This window comes from Jaculus jaculus, chromosome 2 (assembly GCF_020740685.1).
Source record: "Jaculus jaculus isolate mJacJac1 chromosome 2, mJacJac1.mat.Y.cur, whole genome shotgun sequence".
NCBI classification, from domain to species: domain Eukaryota; kingdom Metazoa; phylum Chordata; class Mammalia; order Rodentia; family Dipodidae; genus Jaculus; species Jaculus jaculus.
Genome location: NC_059103.1, coordinates 39,538,692 through 39,557,690, shown reverse-complemented (window position 1 = coordinate 39,557,690; position 18,999 = coordinate 39,538,692). Strand labels below are relative to the sequence as shown.

The following is an 18,999-nucleotide window of genomic DNA, read 5'->3' as shown; positions in this document are numbered from 1 at the left end:
TGACCTGCATCACATCTCCATTTAGCCAAAGACCCGGTAGGGTCTAAGGGTCTATAGACTTCTAAGCTATGGCTTTTTAAATTTTTATTTTATTATTTTGGTTTTCAAGGTAGGGTATTGCTGTAGCCCAGTCTGGCCTGGAATTCACTATGCAGTCTCAGGCTGGCCTTGAATTTACAGTGATCCTCTGCCTCCCGAGTGCTTGTATTGAAGGCTTGCCACCATGCCCGGCTCAATAAATTTTTTAAAAATTCAATATTTGTATCTCCCATTATAGAGACCATAAGCCCCACAGAGACAGGAGTCAGCTCACCAGGTTGGCTGCTTTTTTGGAATTATCTGGATATTTAAAACGACAACATGCAGAGCCTGCTTGACCTTCTGAGGGCCTGATTTCATAGATGTGACAACTGTCAACGCTGACGCTGGGGACCGAGCTGCAACTTTCCAGAAACCGCTGCTCGCGCTTCCGTGTTTCACCAGGCGCCCGCTAGGGGGCGGCGGTCAACGCTGGATGTTCCCGCGTGTCCTCCGCGGCCCCGCCTCCGGGCCCGCCCCCGCCCCGTCCGTCAGCGGCCTGGGCGAATGGAAATGGGCGCAGTCGTCGCGCCTGCGTGTTTGGGAACGTACTTGTGCGCCTGCGCGGCTTTAGGTCGGGCGGGCAGTTTGAATTTCACTTCCGCCGCTGAATTCCGCCTCCTCGCGTTTCAGGCGGGGTGGCAGCAAGTGGGGTCTCTGCTCCGGCCCCCGCAGGCTGGGGCTCTGGTGTCGGTGTTCGCGGGCTCGTACGCAGCCGAGCATCGCTCCGCAGGTAGGGCGCGCAGGGCCTCGCCGGAGGGATTCTCGGCCCCTCTTCACCTGCCTCCTTCTCTGCCTCTCTCTGCCACCCAAGCCATGAAGCCCCCGTCCCTCCCACCACAAGTCGCGGAAGGTGTTTGCTTTTTTTTTTTTTTTTCATCTTTTCAATTTTTATTAACATTTTCCATGATTATAAAAAGTATCCCATGGTAATACCCTCCCACCCCTTTCCCCTTTGAAATTCCGTACTCCATCATCCATCATAATCCCCTCCTCATCTCAATCAGTCTCTGTTTTATTTTGATGTCATGGTCTTTTCCTCCTCTTATGATGGTCTTGGGTAGGTAGTGTCAGGGACTGTGAGGTCATGGATATCCAGGCCATTTTGTGTCTGGGGGAGCATGTTGTAAGGAGTCCTACCCTTCCTTTGGCTCTTATATTCTTTCCGCTACCTCTTCTGCATTAGACCCTGAGCCTTGAAAGGTGTGATCGAGATGTTACTCAGTACTCCAGTCACTTCTTTCCAGCACTATGATACCTTCTGAGTCATCCCAAGGTCACTGCCATCTGAAAAGAGAAGATTCTCTACCCAAAATGAGAGTAGTATTAATATAAGGGTATAAATATTAAGAGAAGTGCTTACTGGGCAGTTTGATAAGCATAGTATATACAGTTTTCCAGACATCAGTAGATATTACACCCCTAGGGCTCATGACTATCCCTGTTTTAAGTTTTCAGTATCAAGGATGTGTTTCCCCCATGGAGTGGGCCTCCAGTTCAATTGGAGGGCAGTTGGTTTCCACCATGACAGACGTTCCACTATTGTACCTGTTGGCTCATTTGGGCTGGCTGTCCAATTATAAGGCTTGCAGTGTCCACTGTTGAGTATCTTCACTGGTGGTATCTCTTTCTCCCATTGAACTACATGTAGAATGGCTTCTTCCAGCTTTCTGTCAGCTGCTTTGTTTTGAGACCCACCGACTGCACAGACTTCCAAGACATATCAGTACTGTGCTTTGGTTAGAAACTGAATTCTGTAGAACAGAAAACAATTGCTCCATGGAATGGGATTTGGAGCTGGAGAGATGATTAAGGTGCTTGCCTGCAAAGCTAAAGGATCGCAGTTGGATTCCTCAGGACCCATGTAAGCCAGGTGCACATGGTGGCACATGCATCTGTATTGAAGGAATGCCATATATTTAATGTTTATAGCTTATATAAGTGTAGATGGAATATAATCAATGTATCTATGAGAAATATAAATGTACCTGGGACTTTCACTGGAGATAGATGTTGCTCTTCCCTCCTCTGAAACTGCAGGGGGGGGGAGATTCCTCTGATGGTAGCCAGTAAGAATTCTGTGACTCTGAGCCTGACCTTTTGGACAGTACATAACTACCTTATCTCAGGAGACAGCTGTCTGTAGTAACCTTATTTGACAGAACCCTGCACTCACAGATGGAAATCTCTGCTCCCTCTAAGTGTGGGAGAATTCGGACAAGCAACTATAAAAGGCGGATAAGTCCAGCACAGTCTTCATTCAGGGCCTCTGTCAGGTTTTTGGCATTAGACAGCAGAGGTCTGCGGACGAATAAAGGCTCTCTCTCTCTGAAGTGGATTTTGCCTAATTATTCTCATTGACTCATTAATTCCTATAAAATCTGTAGTCATTTGCAGTGGCTGAGGGCCCTGATGAGCCCATTCTTTCCCTCTCCCTGCCCCCCCTTCTCAAATAAATAAAAATACAGTGAAGAAATGGGATTTACTCGATGTTTACCAGTTTGGGATTTGAAAATGAACAGACATTTGCTAGGCTTTTCTTAACTTTTTTTTCCAATTAATTTTTTTTTTCTCTTTTTAAAGAATGGGGGTGCCAGGGCCTTCAGCCGCTGCAAATGAACTGCAGACACATGTGCCATCTTGTGCATCTGGCTTATGTGGGTCTTGGGGAATTGAGCCAGGGTCCTTAGACTTGTAAGGCAAATACCTTAACTGCTAAGCCATCACTCCAGCTCCAAGTTTTACTTTTTTTAAACATGTATGTTCTGTTTCTTATTCAGACACTGAAAAGATGGCTTCAGATCTGGAACAATTATGTTCTCATGTTAATGAAAAGATTGGCAACATTAAGAAAACTCTGTCATTAAGAAATCTTGGTAAGTACAATGCCCTGACTTTTTGTACACAAGGTAACATCTTGATTATTGTTCCACTTTGACTATCTATGCCTGGTTATGTGAATGCCTCTTAGGTGATTATAGATTCTGAACAGTGATTTTTCAAGGCACTCCAGTGTCAGCTTGAATATTATAGAGCATACATTAAATAGTGAGCTGAATTTTCTTTTGCTTTGTTTTCTATTTCTTTTCTGAGACATGTAGGCCAATGGTAAGATTAAAGGCATCCATGGTTCTAGAGTTAAGTTTATAAAAGAAAAAGAACTGAGGTGGAAAAGATTGGGAGACGTGGAAGTAGCCCATAATCCATTCTCACCCTGCTGTGAAGGAAGCTTCTTTTTTTCTTTCTTTCTTTTTTAATTTTATTTATCTATTTGCAAGCAGGTGTGGGGGAGGGGGATGAATGGGCGTGCCAGGGCCTCCAGATACTGCAAGTGAACTCCAGATGCATGTGCCTCTTATGCACCTGCCTTACATGGGTCCTAGGGAATTGAACCTGGGTCCTTTGGCTTTGCAGGCAAACGTCTTAAACACTAAGCCATTTCTCCAGTGCCCAGGAAGCTTATTTCTGAATCTCACTGTAAAACCAATCACTGAAAATGAAGTTTATTGTTTAAGCATCCATACATTTGAGGTCACAACTGTCTTTAATATATTTTGACAAAGAGAAAAAAGGATGATGACAGTCCAGAGAAGTGGGTTATCCTCGTCAGGCCTAAAGTGTTTTAACAGTGTTCCTTGACCCTGTCTACAATAATTCTGGTTTTTGTTGTTGTTTTGAGGCAAGGTCTCACTCTTCTGTATCCCAGGCTGACCTGGAACTCACAGTGACCCTCCTACCTCAGCCATTAGAGTACAGGGATTAAAGGCCACCACTCCTGGCTGCTGGAAGGATTGGGATGTATTTTCTCCTGTAATTTGTATTATGAATTGATAGCTTAAGGTTTTGTGGTGGTTTCTTTTTTTTTTTTAAATATGAGATTATAGTAGGTATTCCTTCTAGGAATTTGGCAATTTTAGTGCTTTTTTGAGAATTTCTAATAATGGAGCATTATACGTTTTATGCTTTATGGTTCACTTATTCTGTAGAAAGTTAAAGTCAGGTGCCCTGTTGACTCAGCTTAGTGCCGCCGCCCATTTCACAACTGAGGCAACCGACTGGCTTGCCTAGCTCACACAGTGCATGAGGAGGGTGACCGTTTCTGAGTCTGAGTTCCCAGTGCAGTGCTCTACTTTTCTGTCAGTTTTATTGAAAAAAAAAAAATCAAGGACTGGAGAGATGGCTTAGCAGCTAAGGAATGTGCACACAAAGCCTAAATACTCAAGTTCATTTCTCCATTACCCATGTAAGTCAGATGCACAAGGTGACACATGCATCTGGAGTTTGTTTCCAGTGGCTAGAGGCCCTGGTGTGCCAATTCTTTCTTTCTCTACTTATTTCTCTCAAATAAGTAAATAAAATACTCCTCCCCACCCCCCGAGGTAGGGTCTCACTCTGGTCCAGGCTGACCTGGAATTTACTATGTAGTCTCAGGGTGACCCTGAACTCACAGCGATCCTCCTATCTTTGCCTCCCAAGTGCTGGGATTAAGGGTGTGCGCCACCACGCCTGACAAAATACTTTTAAAAGACTTAATCCCAGTACTCGGGAGGTAGAGGTAGGATGATTGCCATGAGTTTGAGCCCATCCTGAGACTACATAGTGAATTCCAGGTCAGCCTGGGCTAAAGGGAGACCCTACCCTGGTTGGGGGGGGGGGGGACGACTAGAAAGAACTCTTAGATTAAAAAAAAAAAAAGCATCAGGACTGGAGAGATGGCTTAGTGGTTAAGCGCTTACCTGTGAAGTCTGAGGACCCCGGTTCGAGGCTTTATTCCTCAGGACCCATGTTAGCCAGATGCACAAGTGGGCGTACACGTCTGGAGTTCGTTTGCAGTGGCTGGAGGCCCTGGCGTGCCCATTCTCTCTCTCTCTCTCTATCTGCCTTTTTCTCTATCTGTCGTTTTCAAATAAATAAACAACAAAAAAATTTTTTAAAGCATCATTTATTTGCATGTGTGCTGTGACATGCCAAGTTTTCTTGCTTTGCAAATGAATTCCAGACACATGATTTATATAGATACTGAGGCATTGAATCTACAACTAACAGGCTTTGGAAACAAGTTCCTTTAACTGATGAGTCTTCTTCCCAGCCCCAGACTTTAAAAAAAACAAAACCAACTTATTTGAAACCAAGAGAGAAGAAGAGAGAATAGGTACTTCAGGGCCTCCTGTTACTGCCAGTGAACTTGACACATGCACCACTTTGTGCATCTGACTTATGTGGGTTTGGAGAATTGAACCTAGGCTTTCCAAACAAGCACCTTTTAACAACTGAGCCATTTCTCCAACCTAGACTTTTTCTTTCAATTAAAATATATATATATATATATATATATATATATATATATATATATATATATATTTGTTTTTACGCAAAGAAAGAGAGAACGAGATATTGAGAGGATGGGTGTGCCAGGGCCTCTTTTCACTACAAACTCCAGATGCATCCAACATTTAGTGCATCTGGCTTTATGTGGGTACTGGGGAATTGAACCCAGGCTGCCAAGGGTTTACAAGCAAACCATTGAGCCATTGCCCCAGGCCCCTAATTTATTTTTTGGTGTACAGATATTTAGGTATTGTTCATTCTGGCAAAGGAATTGAGTGAACTTTGTTTCAAGGCAGGATGTCACGTTAGGCCAGGCTAACCTGGATCTTAACTCTGAAGCCCAGGCTGGCCTTGAACTCACTGCTGTCCTCCTACCTCAGCCTCTAGAGTGCTGAGATTATAGACATAAGCTACCATGCCCAGCCTCTTTAATAACTAGCTTTGTTTAACTTCTCTTAATGAGGGATTAATATTAGGTAAATGGATATAATTTGTATATCTATAAAATTAAACTCAAATAACCCTACTTAAGCATGAGGGCTGGCTAGACCAGTCACACTTACACTGGGAAATTGTCATTTTTTAGATAAGAATGATAATTTGTCTGTGTTCACAGCCTGTTAGTAAAGCCTCGTGTTTTGTCTGCTGGTGCAGCTGCTGTAATTCACTAGATGCCTACTCTACTATCAAGTATGGACTTGCTAAGTTGGTTAAATTATGGCAAATCAGTAAAGAAGGTCCTAAAATGTAGGTGACTAGAAGTTATTTGGGATACCAGGGTTCAAGAAAGAGATACTGTGTCCAACTGGCTATCTAGCCCTCTGAAATTAGACTTAGCACAGATGTTGTAGTTACCTTCTTTTTTTTTTTTAATATTACTGTTTCCACCTGGGTGTTTTGAATAGTGTGGATGATATAAATATGAATTTCAAACCAATGTTACAAATTTCAAACAAGAACAACCCTGTCTGCAGTTCTACATCCAAACACACACATAACTTAAGGATAGTCCCAAACATAAGCTGATCACCCTGCAATTGCAGTTTTTCAGATTGCACTATTGCTGACACCTTATACTCTGAAGTGGGGTACAGGACTCATTTGAGATTCTCATTTCTAATGCCCTGTGTTTTGAAGCCCCAAAAAGTCTTGGATCTTGTCCACCATTAAGCCGTGAGGCTGGCAGCCTCCTTTGCAGAATTCCTTCACACCACACTGGCTGGACTTATTATGACATCTGTTCACACATCCTACGTGGAGGTCTGTGGGTCCCTTTTTATGTCAACCCTTTCTCAGCTAGGCATATGGAAGGGTGTTTATTCTATAGTGAAGGAATTTGCATGAAATCAAAGCTGCAGGAAACACTTTATTACTTATCTCACTCTTCCTTTTCTCCATACTTCTACGAAATGAGGCTTAAGCCCAGCATGGTGGCACACTATGTAATTTGTGCACTCAGGAGATTGAGGCAGGAGGATTGTAAGTTCAAGAGCAGCCTGGGCTACTGTCTAGCCAGAGCCTTTCACAGAAAACAAAACAAAAGGCTTAAGGGTATCAGTGGAGACGGCTCCGAGGCCTGACACTGCAGTCCTTTCTCCAGGGCAGCTATCTAAGGCATGACTTCCTGCCCTAGGGACATAGGTACTTAAATATTTTGTTATGTACTTTATTTTCTACTTTATTTTTTGTTTATTACAGGCCAGGAACCTGCCTTGAGGAATATATTAAGTAAAATAGGAGCTGAAATCATTATAGTAAATGAACTTCTAAATGAATTTGAATTGGAAATCCAGTATCAAGAACAAACCAACGCTTCATTGAAGGTAATCCTTTTCTAATGGGGAAAAAAACAAGCAAACACCATTATAAAAGGCAATACATACAACTCCTTAATCACCAGGTAGTTTATTAGGATTCTGTGTCATGTTCTTAGCTTTGTAAGTTATTAGTGTATAGAGTGCTATTTGTATTTAGAGTTCCATAGCTACTTCTTTCCTGAACTGAAAAGGAGGGTTTCAGAGTAAGCCTTGGTCGGTGTAATGTAAACAGATGATGATGCCCTGGGAGAGTGATGAGTAAAGAACATCTGCCCAGCTGAGATGTGGATTTGTACCTTGGCTGTCCTTGGTACTGTCTGACACCTCGAGAAAGCTTACTTCTGGAGGCTCCAGAATCCTCTTTGAAAAGTAATACTGGGGGCTGGGGCCATGGCTGAGCCAGTAAAGTGCTTACCATGCAAGCCCAAGGACCTGAGTTCAGATCGCCCAAACCCATGTAAAAATAAATAAATACATAAATAAATAAAATTAATAATACTACTGTACTGTTTCTTAGCACTTGTGCTTCTGCATTTCTATGTTTTTTATAAAATATGGTGATTTGTCAGTAAGGAGAAGCCCGAGTCTCACTCACATACATATTTTGTTCAAGTAAAACTTCGAACTGACTGCAGGTAATAGAAATGCTTATTACTTCCCAGTGAGGAAGGTGCTCAGTCTGGACCACGGTTACCTCATATTGCTGTGGAGCCACTGAAGTGTTTGTTCACTGAGATTGCATAAGGTAGCCTCTGTGGTCCCAGTTAGCCCAAAGACCTTAAGATCTGTGAAGACGTTTCAGTGCTAGGTTGTGCCTGATGTACTTAGTCAAAAGGAAAGTAGTGTCCATGGACATAATTTAATTTTCCAAAGGATGATTTCATAAATTCAAAATGGAAGCCATTATTGGTATTTGAGCTCTAACCTGAGAGCACCCAGGGTTGGATGTGAGCCTAGAATGTTCAACTGAGAACCAAAGGCTATTTAGAATTTCCACTCATGTTATGATTGGGAGCCAGGCACCAGGAATCCAAAGATATTCTCCTTATTAAAATTTGTAGGATTTTATTGCCTCAAGTTCTAGTGTTCAAATAAAAACCAAGACAAAAAAGACAAAAGGGCGAACAAACCTTAAAACTGAGAAACCAGTTATGGTAATGAGGAAGCTTCAGCATATGAACGTTGGCATGGAAATCATGCCATGCACCATCTTGTGCTTGTTGTCTGGTTGGCATTACCATCCTCATGCTGTCGTGCATGGGGAGTGTGGCTCACTCAAGGAGAGCAATTTACCAGAATGAAAAGCACCATTTTTTCATCTATTTCTTAGCTACCTCCCAAGGGTAAAGTGTTTGGGAAAGACTTACACCTCACCCCTACTTCGTGGTGGGAATGTGATTACAGTGCTTTTGTTTTTGAGAGAAAGAAAAAATCCAGTGGAGAAAAATGTGATATCACCATCAAAGCAGCTCTAGAAGCCAGAGGTTTTTTTGTTTGTTTTAGTTTCTCCTCTTTGCTAGGTTGGGGATTAAAGCCTGGTCCTTGTACAGAGTTGGTAAGTGCTGCACACTGAGCAACAAGCTATACTACACTCTTTTCTTTCTTTTCAGATTGCTGTGTTTAGTGCTTTTTTTTTTTTTTTTTTTTGCTTCAGTGTTCATGTTTGGCACTCACAGGGCCTCACTATGGTTCATGGTCTTGGTATCTTGATGTCTTGTAACATGTGCAGGAAAGTTTTGCTCACGAGCATTTTTTACATTTTAGGAGCTCTGTGACTCTCTTGAAGAAGATTTCAAAGATGTGGAACATCTCAAAGACAACATTCCTTCCCATTTGCCTCAAGTAGCAGCAACCCAGAGCTTGTGTGTATATTTGTGTTATTCTTGCTATCTGGATCTATAAGCTTAGGAACACAGAGTCTCAAAGTCATGTGCTCTGGTGTATACTTGACGTGTTTGCCAATGGTTATTTAGTGTTTTGTCTCCTGTACTAGAAACAATATTTCGCCTGTCCTTACCAGTGTCCTCATCCTGTGTCTCTAAGGAAAACACTTTCTTACCCCAAGCAATACTTCCTGCACACACTTCCCACTTGTTCATTCTTTGCCTTGGAGCTTGCCAGAAAGTTCTCTGTTATGAGAATAGGGTGTTTATTTTATCAGCATTCTCTGTCTCCTTCCTCTAGACACCAATCTCATTCTTTCTCCTCACCAGGTTGTGACAGTGAAGGTCTCCAAACATCATTAAGATTTTGCCCTCTGTGAGCACAATTGGCCACCAGGGAACCCACACTGCCTTAGGATAAGAATAAGCTGAAGAGATTCTGAAAAAGTCAAAGGAGTGATCAACTTGGTCGTCCCTCTCTAGTTTGCGTCCCCCTGGCCTGGCCTGACAGTGTGTTTGCTTGCTGTTCTCCCAGAGGCTCTTGTGGCTGGCTTCCAGCTGTTGTCACCACCTCTCCTGAGAAACTGATGGCTTGCAGGATGCAGAGTGCTCAGAACTCTCCTGAGCTGTGCCTGCTTTGCAGACTTAGCTGTTTGCCTTGATTCTGCTGCTGTTTCCTTAGCTCTCATCCCGCACCTCTCAGCTGTGCCCTACCCCTCTCCCTTAGCCACTGCAGTGCACTCCTGTGTCCTGCTGCAGCCTTGACCTCTAATTCTGATGCTCTCATGGCTGCTGGGAATCTAAATCAGGGAGCTGGTTTCTTCTCAAACTTTGCAGGTCTAAGGCTGTACTCTCTGGCTTTTGTTATCTACTTGTGTTGCCTATGCAGGGACTGGACATCTTCACCATTTCTTCCTCTCTTAGCCGTTACCTGTCCATTTTGTCTCTGGATTTTGTCTCTTTCTTGCTCTCCTTGCCTGGCTCATCACATTTTGCTCTCTGATTTGGGAGGTTGTGTGTTTTATCTTTGCAGTATTTCTCCACTCCTATGCCACCAAAATTTTATTTCTAGTAGATTAAAAAACAGTCCGTGGCTAACTTCATTTTAAAAATTTGTCATACACAGCAGAAAAGTGATTAAGCTATTACCTGTACAAATTGAATAATAAGCAAGTATCTATGTATCTACTGGTCAGATTAAAGTACATTGCAAGTATGTTAAGCACTCTGGATGAAAACCTTTCTCCTGTCACAGATGTAATTGCTATTCTATCCTTAAGAATAATGCGGCCTTTGCATGTGTGCTTCTATATACAGCATATTGCTTCAACTCGAAAGACTGAAGGACACACACCACTCCTGCTAGACAAGGATCCCTATTACTGCTGGTGGTTGGTGGCCTCTAGAAGCAAAAGCTCGAGCGCCCTGTGCATGTGACCTGGGGGTTGGGATTTCCCTACAAGTCATTAGGGAGCATGGTCATGAGTGACTGCTATGGAACACTTATATTGTCAGGATTATAGCTAGCAGCCCAGGAGCTCCCTGTCGCCTACCTTCTGCACTTGGCCAGGTCACACAGAGCCTTTCTGGAGGGACTGCTTGCTACAGCTCTGTGGGGCCTCCAGGAGTGCTTGGGTGCTCGTTTAGCACATGACTGGGAAAATCCAGAAGTGCCTAAGATTCATGTTCAGCAAAGAGCCAGCCAATGGTATGATGGAGTCACAAAAGGAGGCGGAACCATCACATTGTCCATGTTCTTCCTGTAATTCTTTTGAGTATATGCATGTGGAATGCACATGTGGGTGAATGTGTGTGGATGGAGGCCAGGAGCTGACTTCTGTATCTTCCTCTTCACTTTCCATCTTTTCTTTTCCCTTTAATTTTTATGTGTGTGTATGTGTGTGGGCATGCACATGTGGAGGTCAGAAGACAACTTTGGGACCTCAGGGTGTTTGTCCTTCTGCCTCCTTTGAGACAGGGTCTCCCCACTTCTTTCTTTTTTTTCCCTGTTGTATGTGCACCAGTCTAGCTGACCATAAGCTTCCAGATTCTCCTGACTCTGTCTCTCATTGCTGTTTGTCTCACTGGGATACAGACACTCATGTCATTTTGCCTCTGGCTCTAGGTGGATGCTGGGGAAATGAACTCTGGTTGGCAGGCTTGTTTGCAAGCATCTTTAGTGATTGAGCCATGGAGATGAGGGTTTTTCATTGAACCCACAACTTGCTGATTAGGCTAGACAAGCTAGTTGGCAAACCCTGGGGAATTTCTTGTCTCCACTTCCCCAGGGCTGGGATTGCAGGCACATGCCACCACCTTTGGTATTTTATATGGGTTCTGTGGATTCAAAGTCAGGTCCTCAAGCTTGTGCCACAAGCATTTTATCCATTGAGCCATATTTATAGCCCTTATTGTAATTCTGACTTGTTTTACTGCACTGACAAGTAGAGTATTTCCAGAATATATTAACAGCCCATACCAGGCCTAGTTGCCTTCTGGATCTGGTGTTTAGCTGTTGTCTTGACTTCTCTTGTCTATCTAGAGATTCTCTTTGCTTGCTTCTGTGTTGGATCTACAGTTTCTTGTATTAGAGGCAGGAACTGTGTTAGGCAGACTGGATTCAGATGTGACCCACACTCGTCACTGTCAACTAAAATGAGTCAAAATGAGTCTCAGTCATAGTGACAGATATGAACAACCAACAGAATGCACTGGAATAAAATGACTCATTCCAGGTTCAGAACTGGGGAAATCATGAAAAGAAGCTATTTAGGGGTTAAGATAATTCAACTTCATACATATTGACTTTGAGAAACCAATAAGAAAGCAGTGGAAATGTGTGGAGATGTATATGTATGTATGTATGTATGTATGTATGTATGTATGTGTACACACACACACACACACACACATATGTGGTGACTAAAGCCACATTAGCCACATTGCTAATGATTCATGAAGGAGTAGGGATAAAAAGAAAAGTTGGCTATAAAATAATCAAACCAGAATGTGTCCTGTATTTAAGATCTTTGTTTCAGTTCAAAAAATTTCTAATATGCTTCTAAGTTCTGACAATTACCTTTATATATGTATATCTGCTCTGTAGGGTTAATGAATCAGAACGTAACCTTCAAGAACCAGTCAAAGTTGAAGAACCTGTACCAGCAAAGAAACCCTCAAAAGAACAAAGAATTATTAAAGAAATGCCATTTATAACTACTGATGAGTTCAATGGTGTGCCAGCGTAAGTGCTGAAAATAGATTTTTGTTTTGAATTTATTTGCATGTGTGTGTTTATGAGCGTGCCAGGGGTTTCTTGCCACTGTAAACAAACACCGATGCTTACATTAGGTTTGCATCAGTAGTTTCGGAATTAAATCCCCAACTGGAAGGCTTTGCAAGCAAATAATTGCTGAGCCATCTTCCCAGCCTCTTGAAGGAGATTAAATGTTAAATTTATTAAATTAAATTAAATGTTCAGCCCTTTGCTAATCAACATAGACAATTTTTAAATCATAAAGCTTGATGATAGTAATTTGTCATGTGCTATGTTGAAATACCGATCTTTTCTGAAAGAGTTTTGCATTATACTGTGAAAAGGTAGGAAATTTCTTATTGAAATTTTTTTTTTTTTTTTTTTTTGGTTTTTCGAGGTAGGGTCTCACTCTCGTCCAGGCTGACCTGGAATTAACTCTGTCATCTCAGGGAGGCCTTGAACTCATGGCAATCCTCCTACCTCTGCCTCCCGAGTGCTGGGATTAAAGGCGTGCGCCATCACGCCCGGCTTGAAATGTTTTAAATATGTTTTTTGTTTAGGTATAGGACTTGCTTTTGTAGAGGTCTACAGGTGGGTCTGTTTGTTGCTTAGATCTTTTTTTTCCCCTGGAACCTGTGATAGAGATTCTCTCTACTGCCTCTGGGAAGCAGCCTGGTGCTGCTGTAGTTGTAAAGATGTGCTGTGTAGATTTGAGAGGAGAGAGTGTGTTTGGTTTCCTTTGTGCCTTGCACATAGTTGTCTGAGTGCTGTGCTCTAAGCACTGGATCACTCGCAGGACACCGGAGTAAAGCTCACGAGCCGCCTCTCCTGGCGAGAGGTCGTCTCTATTTTTATCAGTGACAGCAATGGGAGCTAGTTGAAGTCCATGTTCTTAAACTCATGATTTCAGGGCTTGGCCTAATCTCTAAGTTTTATATATTTTTATGTATCTTATTAAGTTTATTACAAACAAAGTTTGTTATAAAATATTTATTGTCATAAAATAAACTCATTTTTAATTCTGCCACTCAGGTAAGATAGTGTATTTCCAGATTTTATTTAATTACAAATACAAAATACCAAATTTTGGTAGTTATTACAATGTAGTTGTAAATTTACTTTGCTTATTTTTTATTTTATTAAATATATATTTTTTTTGAAAGAGAGAGAACACACGAGAATGGGCATTTCAGGGCTTCCTGACACTACAAACAAACTTCAGATGTATGCACCGCTTTGTGCATCTGGCTTTGTGTGGGTACTAAGCAATGAATCGAACTCAGGCCTTTAGGTTTTGCAGGAAAGTACCTTTACTGCTAAGCCACCTTTCCAGCTCCTGCTCATTCTTACATCATGAGCTTTTTTCCATAAAGTATCATGAAAAACTTGGACTGTAATAGTTGTGTAATATTTCATCATGTGGCTATTCTATAATTTAAGCATTCCCTCGACAGATGAGGTGGAATGTACTTGTAATCCCGGCTGCTTGGGTGGCTGAAGCAAGAGGATTGGAAGTTTAAGGCCAGCCTGTGTAATTTAGTGGGGTCCTGTCTCAAAAGTAAAGTCAGAAAAGGTCTGGGCATGATGGTAGCTCAGGGAGTAGTACTTGCTAAGCTGGGGCAAGACCTTAACAAAACTCCTTTGCGAGAATCTGGGTTGATTTTGTGATTACAAATAGCGTTGTAGCTGAGTCTCACTTCTTTTGGTGGCAGGAGCACTAGGAGGAGAGGATCCTAGGAGGAGAGGAGAGCCCTGGGTTCAGAGTGCGCGATCATTTCACTTTCCAATGTGCCCAGCGCTCTGCCTCTCCCACCAAGCCTTGGGCAACACTGACCTCATTGCCATTTCCAGAATTCCACATAGTTGGAATGGTACAATATCTAGCCTCTTGCCTCTTTATAACCATGCAGTAGATGCAGATCCTCATGGCTTTGATAATCATTTCATTGTATGAGTGTGTGGAGTCCAGAGAACAACCTTGAGTGTCCTTCATCAAGTATCATCCACCACTTAAAAAGCATTTTTAAAATGTATTTCATGTAATTATTAGAGGGAGAGAGAGGCATATAGAAAGAGAAAATGGACATGCCAGGAGCTCTAGCCACTGCAGACGAACTCCAGATTCATATACCACCTTGAGCATCTGGCTTTATGTGGGTACTGGGGAATCAAACCCAGGTCCTTGGACTTTGCAGCAAGGGCCTTAATCAGTGAGCCATCTTTGCTAGGTTGACATGGAATTCACTATGTAGTCTCAGGTTAGCCTTGAACTCAAGGCAGTCCTCCTACCTCTGCCTCCCAAATGCTGTGATTAAAGGTGTGCACCTCCACACTTGGCCCTGTCCACCATTTTAAAAAATATTTTTATTTATTTATTTTGTGTGTGTGTGTGTGTGTGTGTGTGTGTGTGTGTGTGTGGTTTTTTTTTTTTTTTTTTGAGGTAGGGTCTCACTCTAGCCCAGGCTGACCTGGAATTCACTATGGAGTCTCAGTGTGGCCTCAAACTCACGGCAATCCTCCAATTTCTGCTTCCCGAGTGCTGGGATTAAAGGCATGCACCACCACACCTGGCAATATTTGTATTTTGTTTATTAGAGAGAGAGAGGGAGAGAGTGACATGGGTGCGCCAGGGCCTCTAACCACTGCAAATGAACTCCAGACACATGTGCTATCATGTGCATCTGGCTTTCATGGGACCTGGAGAATCGAACCAGGGTCCTTAAGCTTTGTAGGCATGTGCCTTAACTGCTAAGCCATCTCTCCAGCCCTCTGTCCACCATTTTTGAGACAGGGTCTCTCACTGGTCTGGAAGTCACTGAATCAGGCTAGACTGGCTGCCCAGCTAGTGCTGTGATTCTAAGTGCGCCACTCCACGCCTGGCCTTTTCTGTGTGTACTTTTGTGATGGAGCCCAGATCCTCTTCCTTGTACAGGCAACACTTGACCCAGTGAGCTACCTCCCCAGCCTGGTGCCTTATTCCTTGTTAGCACCAAATAGCATCGCTTTATTATATTACAATTTATTTATCTTCTTACCTGTTGAAGGATATCTGGGTTACTTCCTGTTTTAGGACATTTATGTAAAGAATAGAGATTAATGCATACATTTGTGATTAGGGAAGCTAGGCAGTACATGCTGCCATCTGTAATTTTTCAGCTGTTGACCTTTGTGGCCTATTTAGAAGCTGACATAAAATTATTTTTATAAAGGGTACTTAAGGAATAGTGCTACCACTGTATAAAATTGTTAATTTGTTCCAAGAAAATAATTTGTGTGACGAGTTAAAAATAATTACATGTCTTTTTTATAGATACATGAAATCTCGTTTAACCTATTGTCAAATTAATGATGTTATTAAAGAAATCAACAAGGCAGTAGCTAGTAAATACAAGATCATGCATCAACCAAAAGCATCTATGAATTCTGTGAATAGAAATCTGTACCACAGGTTTATTAATGAAGAAACAAAGGACACTAAAGGTAAAATGACAGCATACGCAAGTACATATCAACTGTTTGGGGTAAGATCATGAGAAATAAAGCTGATTCTAGAAAATTCTACATCTAGAGGGTTAACCTTATACCAGGGGCACTTTTCCTACTGTGGATATTTATCATGCTAGAGACATTTTTGTGGTTACAGTAGGAGGAGGCCAAGGGCACAGTGCTTGGGACAGCAGTACCCAAGATAGCTGCAGTGTCGGCCAGATAATGTACTGAAATGTACTGAAAGTTACAGTAGTGATGGTGACAGCTGTGCTCATATAGCATTACCATGTGCCGCATAGTATGCTAAACCTTAGTCCTCACAATATCATTGGCCCGTTTTGTAGACTAGGGACTAGGCAAAGAGAGCTCAGCTTGTTCAAGATCATCTAGTTAAGTGAAGGGGTTGCTGTGGGTTCCGTTCTGTTATCCACTACTGCGTAATGCCTCTGGAGAGGCAAGTTGTTCAAGAAGTAATCAGCAGTAAATGACCTGATACCTTGCTGAAATGCAGGAGTAAATGTCATGCACACAGCTGATAGAATGTTATTTTAGGAAGAATAGTTTTTCACTTTGATTCAGTTAGGGCAGTAAGAATGATTACTATCACTCACAATTTAATACCTTGAAAACTTACATTGAAAGTTGTTGGTCTCATGAAAATAATTACTAATATCTTTATTTTCAGGTCATTATTTCATAGTGGAAGCTGACATAAAGGAGTTCACGACTTTGAAACCTGACAAGAGATTTCATGTCATCCTGAATATTTTGCGACATTGCCGGAGGTTGTCAGAGGCCCGAGGGGGAGGACTTACCCGCTATGTCATAACTTGAGGCCTTTGCGATCATTGGAACTGACTGGAAGTAGTGTGTAGAAGCTAGTCTTATAGTTTAATTACATATAATTTCCTGGTCTTGTTTCTTATAGAAATAAAACCTCTTTTGGGTAAAGCACATACATTTTCAAAATTGACTGCCTTTAGGAAAATAGATGGAAATGGAACCATCATGTTAAGCAAAATAAGCCAGACTCAGACAAATACTGCATATTTTCTCATATGCAGAGCCTAGATTTGAAGTTACATATGTGTGTGCTTATAAATGTGTATATGTGGAACTAGAAAGGGGCTCAAGAGGGAAGAGGTCTTAAGGAAGGAGGTAAAGAGGGTAATGGACATGTACCAGGAAACAGAAGAGGGGAGTGTTTGGGAGCCAGCCAGAAGGGATTAGGAAACACAGGGGAGGGCAATGAGAGAGGGACAAGTTAGAACAAAATGTAACGACTATCCAAATGCAATAATGAAACCCGTTGCCACGTGTGCTTACTTAAAATTAATTTTTAAAGCTCCTTGCTTTTTAGCTGATATTTAAGCATCTGCCATATAAAGGGTATGTGCTGGCACAGAATAGAACTCACGTCTACTTTGTGTGTACTGACAGTGCTGTAGACCTCAGTGACATGGGTATAGATGTGACACTGGGAAAGAAATGTTAAGATAAGGCCAAAGATAATTCCATCAAAGACACTTAACATGTTTCTTAGAAGTGGGTTTGAAGGCAGCCTGGCCAGCTGACTGATGTGCCTTCCCCATGTGTCCTTAAGGAGCAGCTGTGTAATGGAAGTGTAATGACATATATCTAGACACTGATTGTATAATAAATACATATTGCATCTTTGTTCCGGTTCTTTATTCAGAGCTTCTAAACCCTTGTATGTGTAAGTGATGGCAGTGCGTCCGGTTCCTGACACAGCTCTTAAGACCCTTTAAATCTCTTGCTGTTTAGAGCTTTATTTAATTCTCTTTATTTATTTGTACACACGTGCATTATGCAGTTGCTGGTGCACCAGGGCCTCTTGCCATTGCAAACAAATACCAGAGGCTTTGTGAATGTTTTGCATCCAGCTTATGCAGGTGGCTAAAGAATTGAACTCCATCGGGCAGGTTTTACAAGCAAGAACCTCTAAGCACTGAACTGTCTCTTTAGCTCCTGAGCATCTTTTCTAATTCGCAGTTGGCTTCAGAATGGGGGCTGGTGCAGGACTCAACACAGCCGATGGGAGGGAAGGTACTGTTTTGGCTTACAGTCTAAGTGGAGGCTTCAGGGTGGCGGGGGCAGCAAAGCCCGAGGCTTGAGCAGAGCTGAGTGTCACTCTGCCATTCTGCCAGACAACAGGAGCAGGGGAGTGAGCTGAACTCTGGCAAGGGGGAACTGGCTGTAACACCTGAAGTTTGTCCCCCAAAACACACTTCAGCAAGGTTCCACCTCCAAAATCACCACCAGCTTGGGACCATGCATTCAGAGCACATTGGGTTCATGGGGGACATCTGATTCTAATCACCATACCAAGGAAGGGATTGAGAGTGGAAATCAAGTTCATTGATGGTGCCAACCTGGTGAAGCCATAAGAATTCCTAAACTAGTTTGGAGAGCTTCCTGGTTGGAGGACATGTTGATGTGCTGAGCCCAGAAGGAGGTCCACCCCAACTCCTTGTACCCCAGTTCCTGGGCTTACAACTCTTTGGGAGGCATTTGTGTCCTTTATAATGAGATGGAAAACTCCAGTCAGGTTTCCCTGATCTCTCTTAAGTCCTAGCAAAATTATCAAGCCTGCTGGACATGGTGACACACACCTTTAATTTTAGCACTCTTAGGATTGCCATGAGTTCTAGGGCATCTGCAGCTACAGAGTGAGTTCCAGGTCAGCCTGGGCTAGAGTGAGACCCTACCTCAAAAAACAAACAAAATTATCAAGTCCTTTAAAGGGCCTTATAGGAACTCCGAGTTGTAGCCAAGGTAAACAGAGGTGTGGGTGTTCTGGGGACCCATTAGTTGTGATTATAATCTGAAGTCCAGAACTGAATTGGGGGTGCCAAATGGTGTCCAGAGAGTTGGAGAATTGGTTCCTGTGGTGGGAAAGCACCACACATGGTCAGAAGTGTTAGGGGAATGTTTTGTAGAAGAAAAGTTTTTCCTTATAAGTTGCAAATGATAAAATAACTTGTGAGAAAGTTGACAGGGGTCATGAGAAATGGTAATTGGGTTGTAAGAAGCTAGTCATTCCTCTTCCACACCTGGGGAGACCGTCTGGTCTATTTATAGCTGTGCCATCTGCTTGGCAGGCTAATCCCTGCAAGTGACTGTGATG

At 42.5% G+C, this 18,999-nt stretch overlaps 1 protein-coding gene across 1 annotated transcript; it reads left to right on the top strand.

Annotated features, from left to right (window-relative positions):
• The first annotated feature begins 695 nt into the window (after positions 1 to 695).
• On the top strand, positions 696 to 17,528 carry Ska1 (spindle and kinetochore associated complex subunit 1). The gene is made up of 7 exons (XM_045143834.1): positions 696 to 811; positions 2,859 to 2,954; positions 7,105 to 7,229; positions 8,988 to 9,085; positions 12,213 to 12,350; positions 15,673 to 15,842; positions 16,537 to 17,528. Exons 2-7 carry the CDS (start codon positions 2,870 to 2,872, stop codon positions 16,683 to 16,685), a joined length of 765 nt encoding a protein of 254 aa, XP_044999769.1. The 5' UTR covers positions 696 to 811; positions 2,859 to 2,869; the 3' UTR covers positions 16,686 to 17,528.
• The last annotated feature ends 1,471 nt before the right edge of the window (positions 17,529 to 18,999 follow it).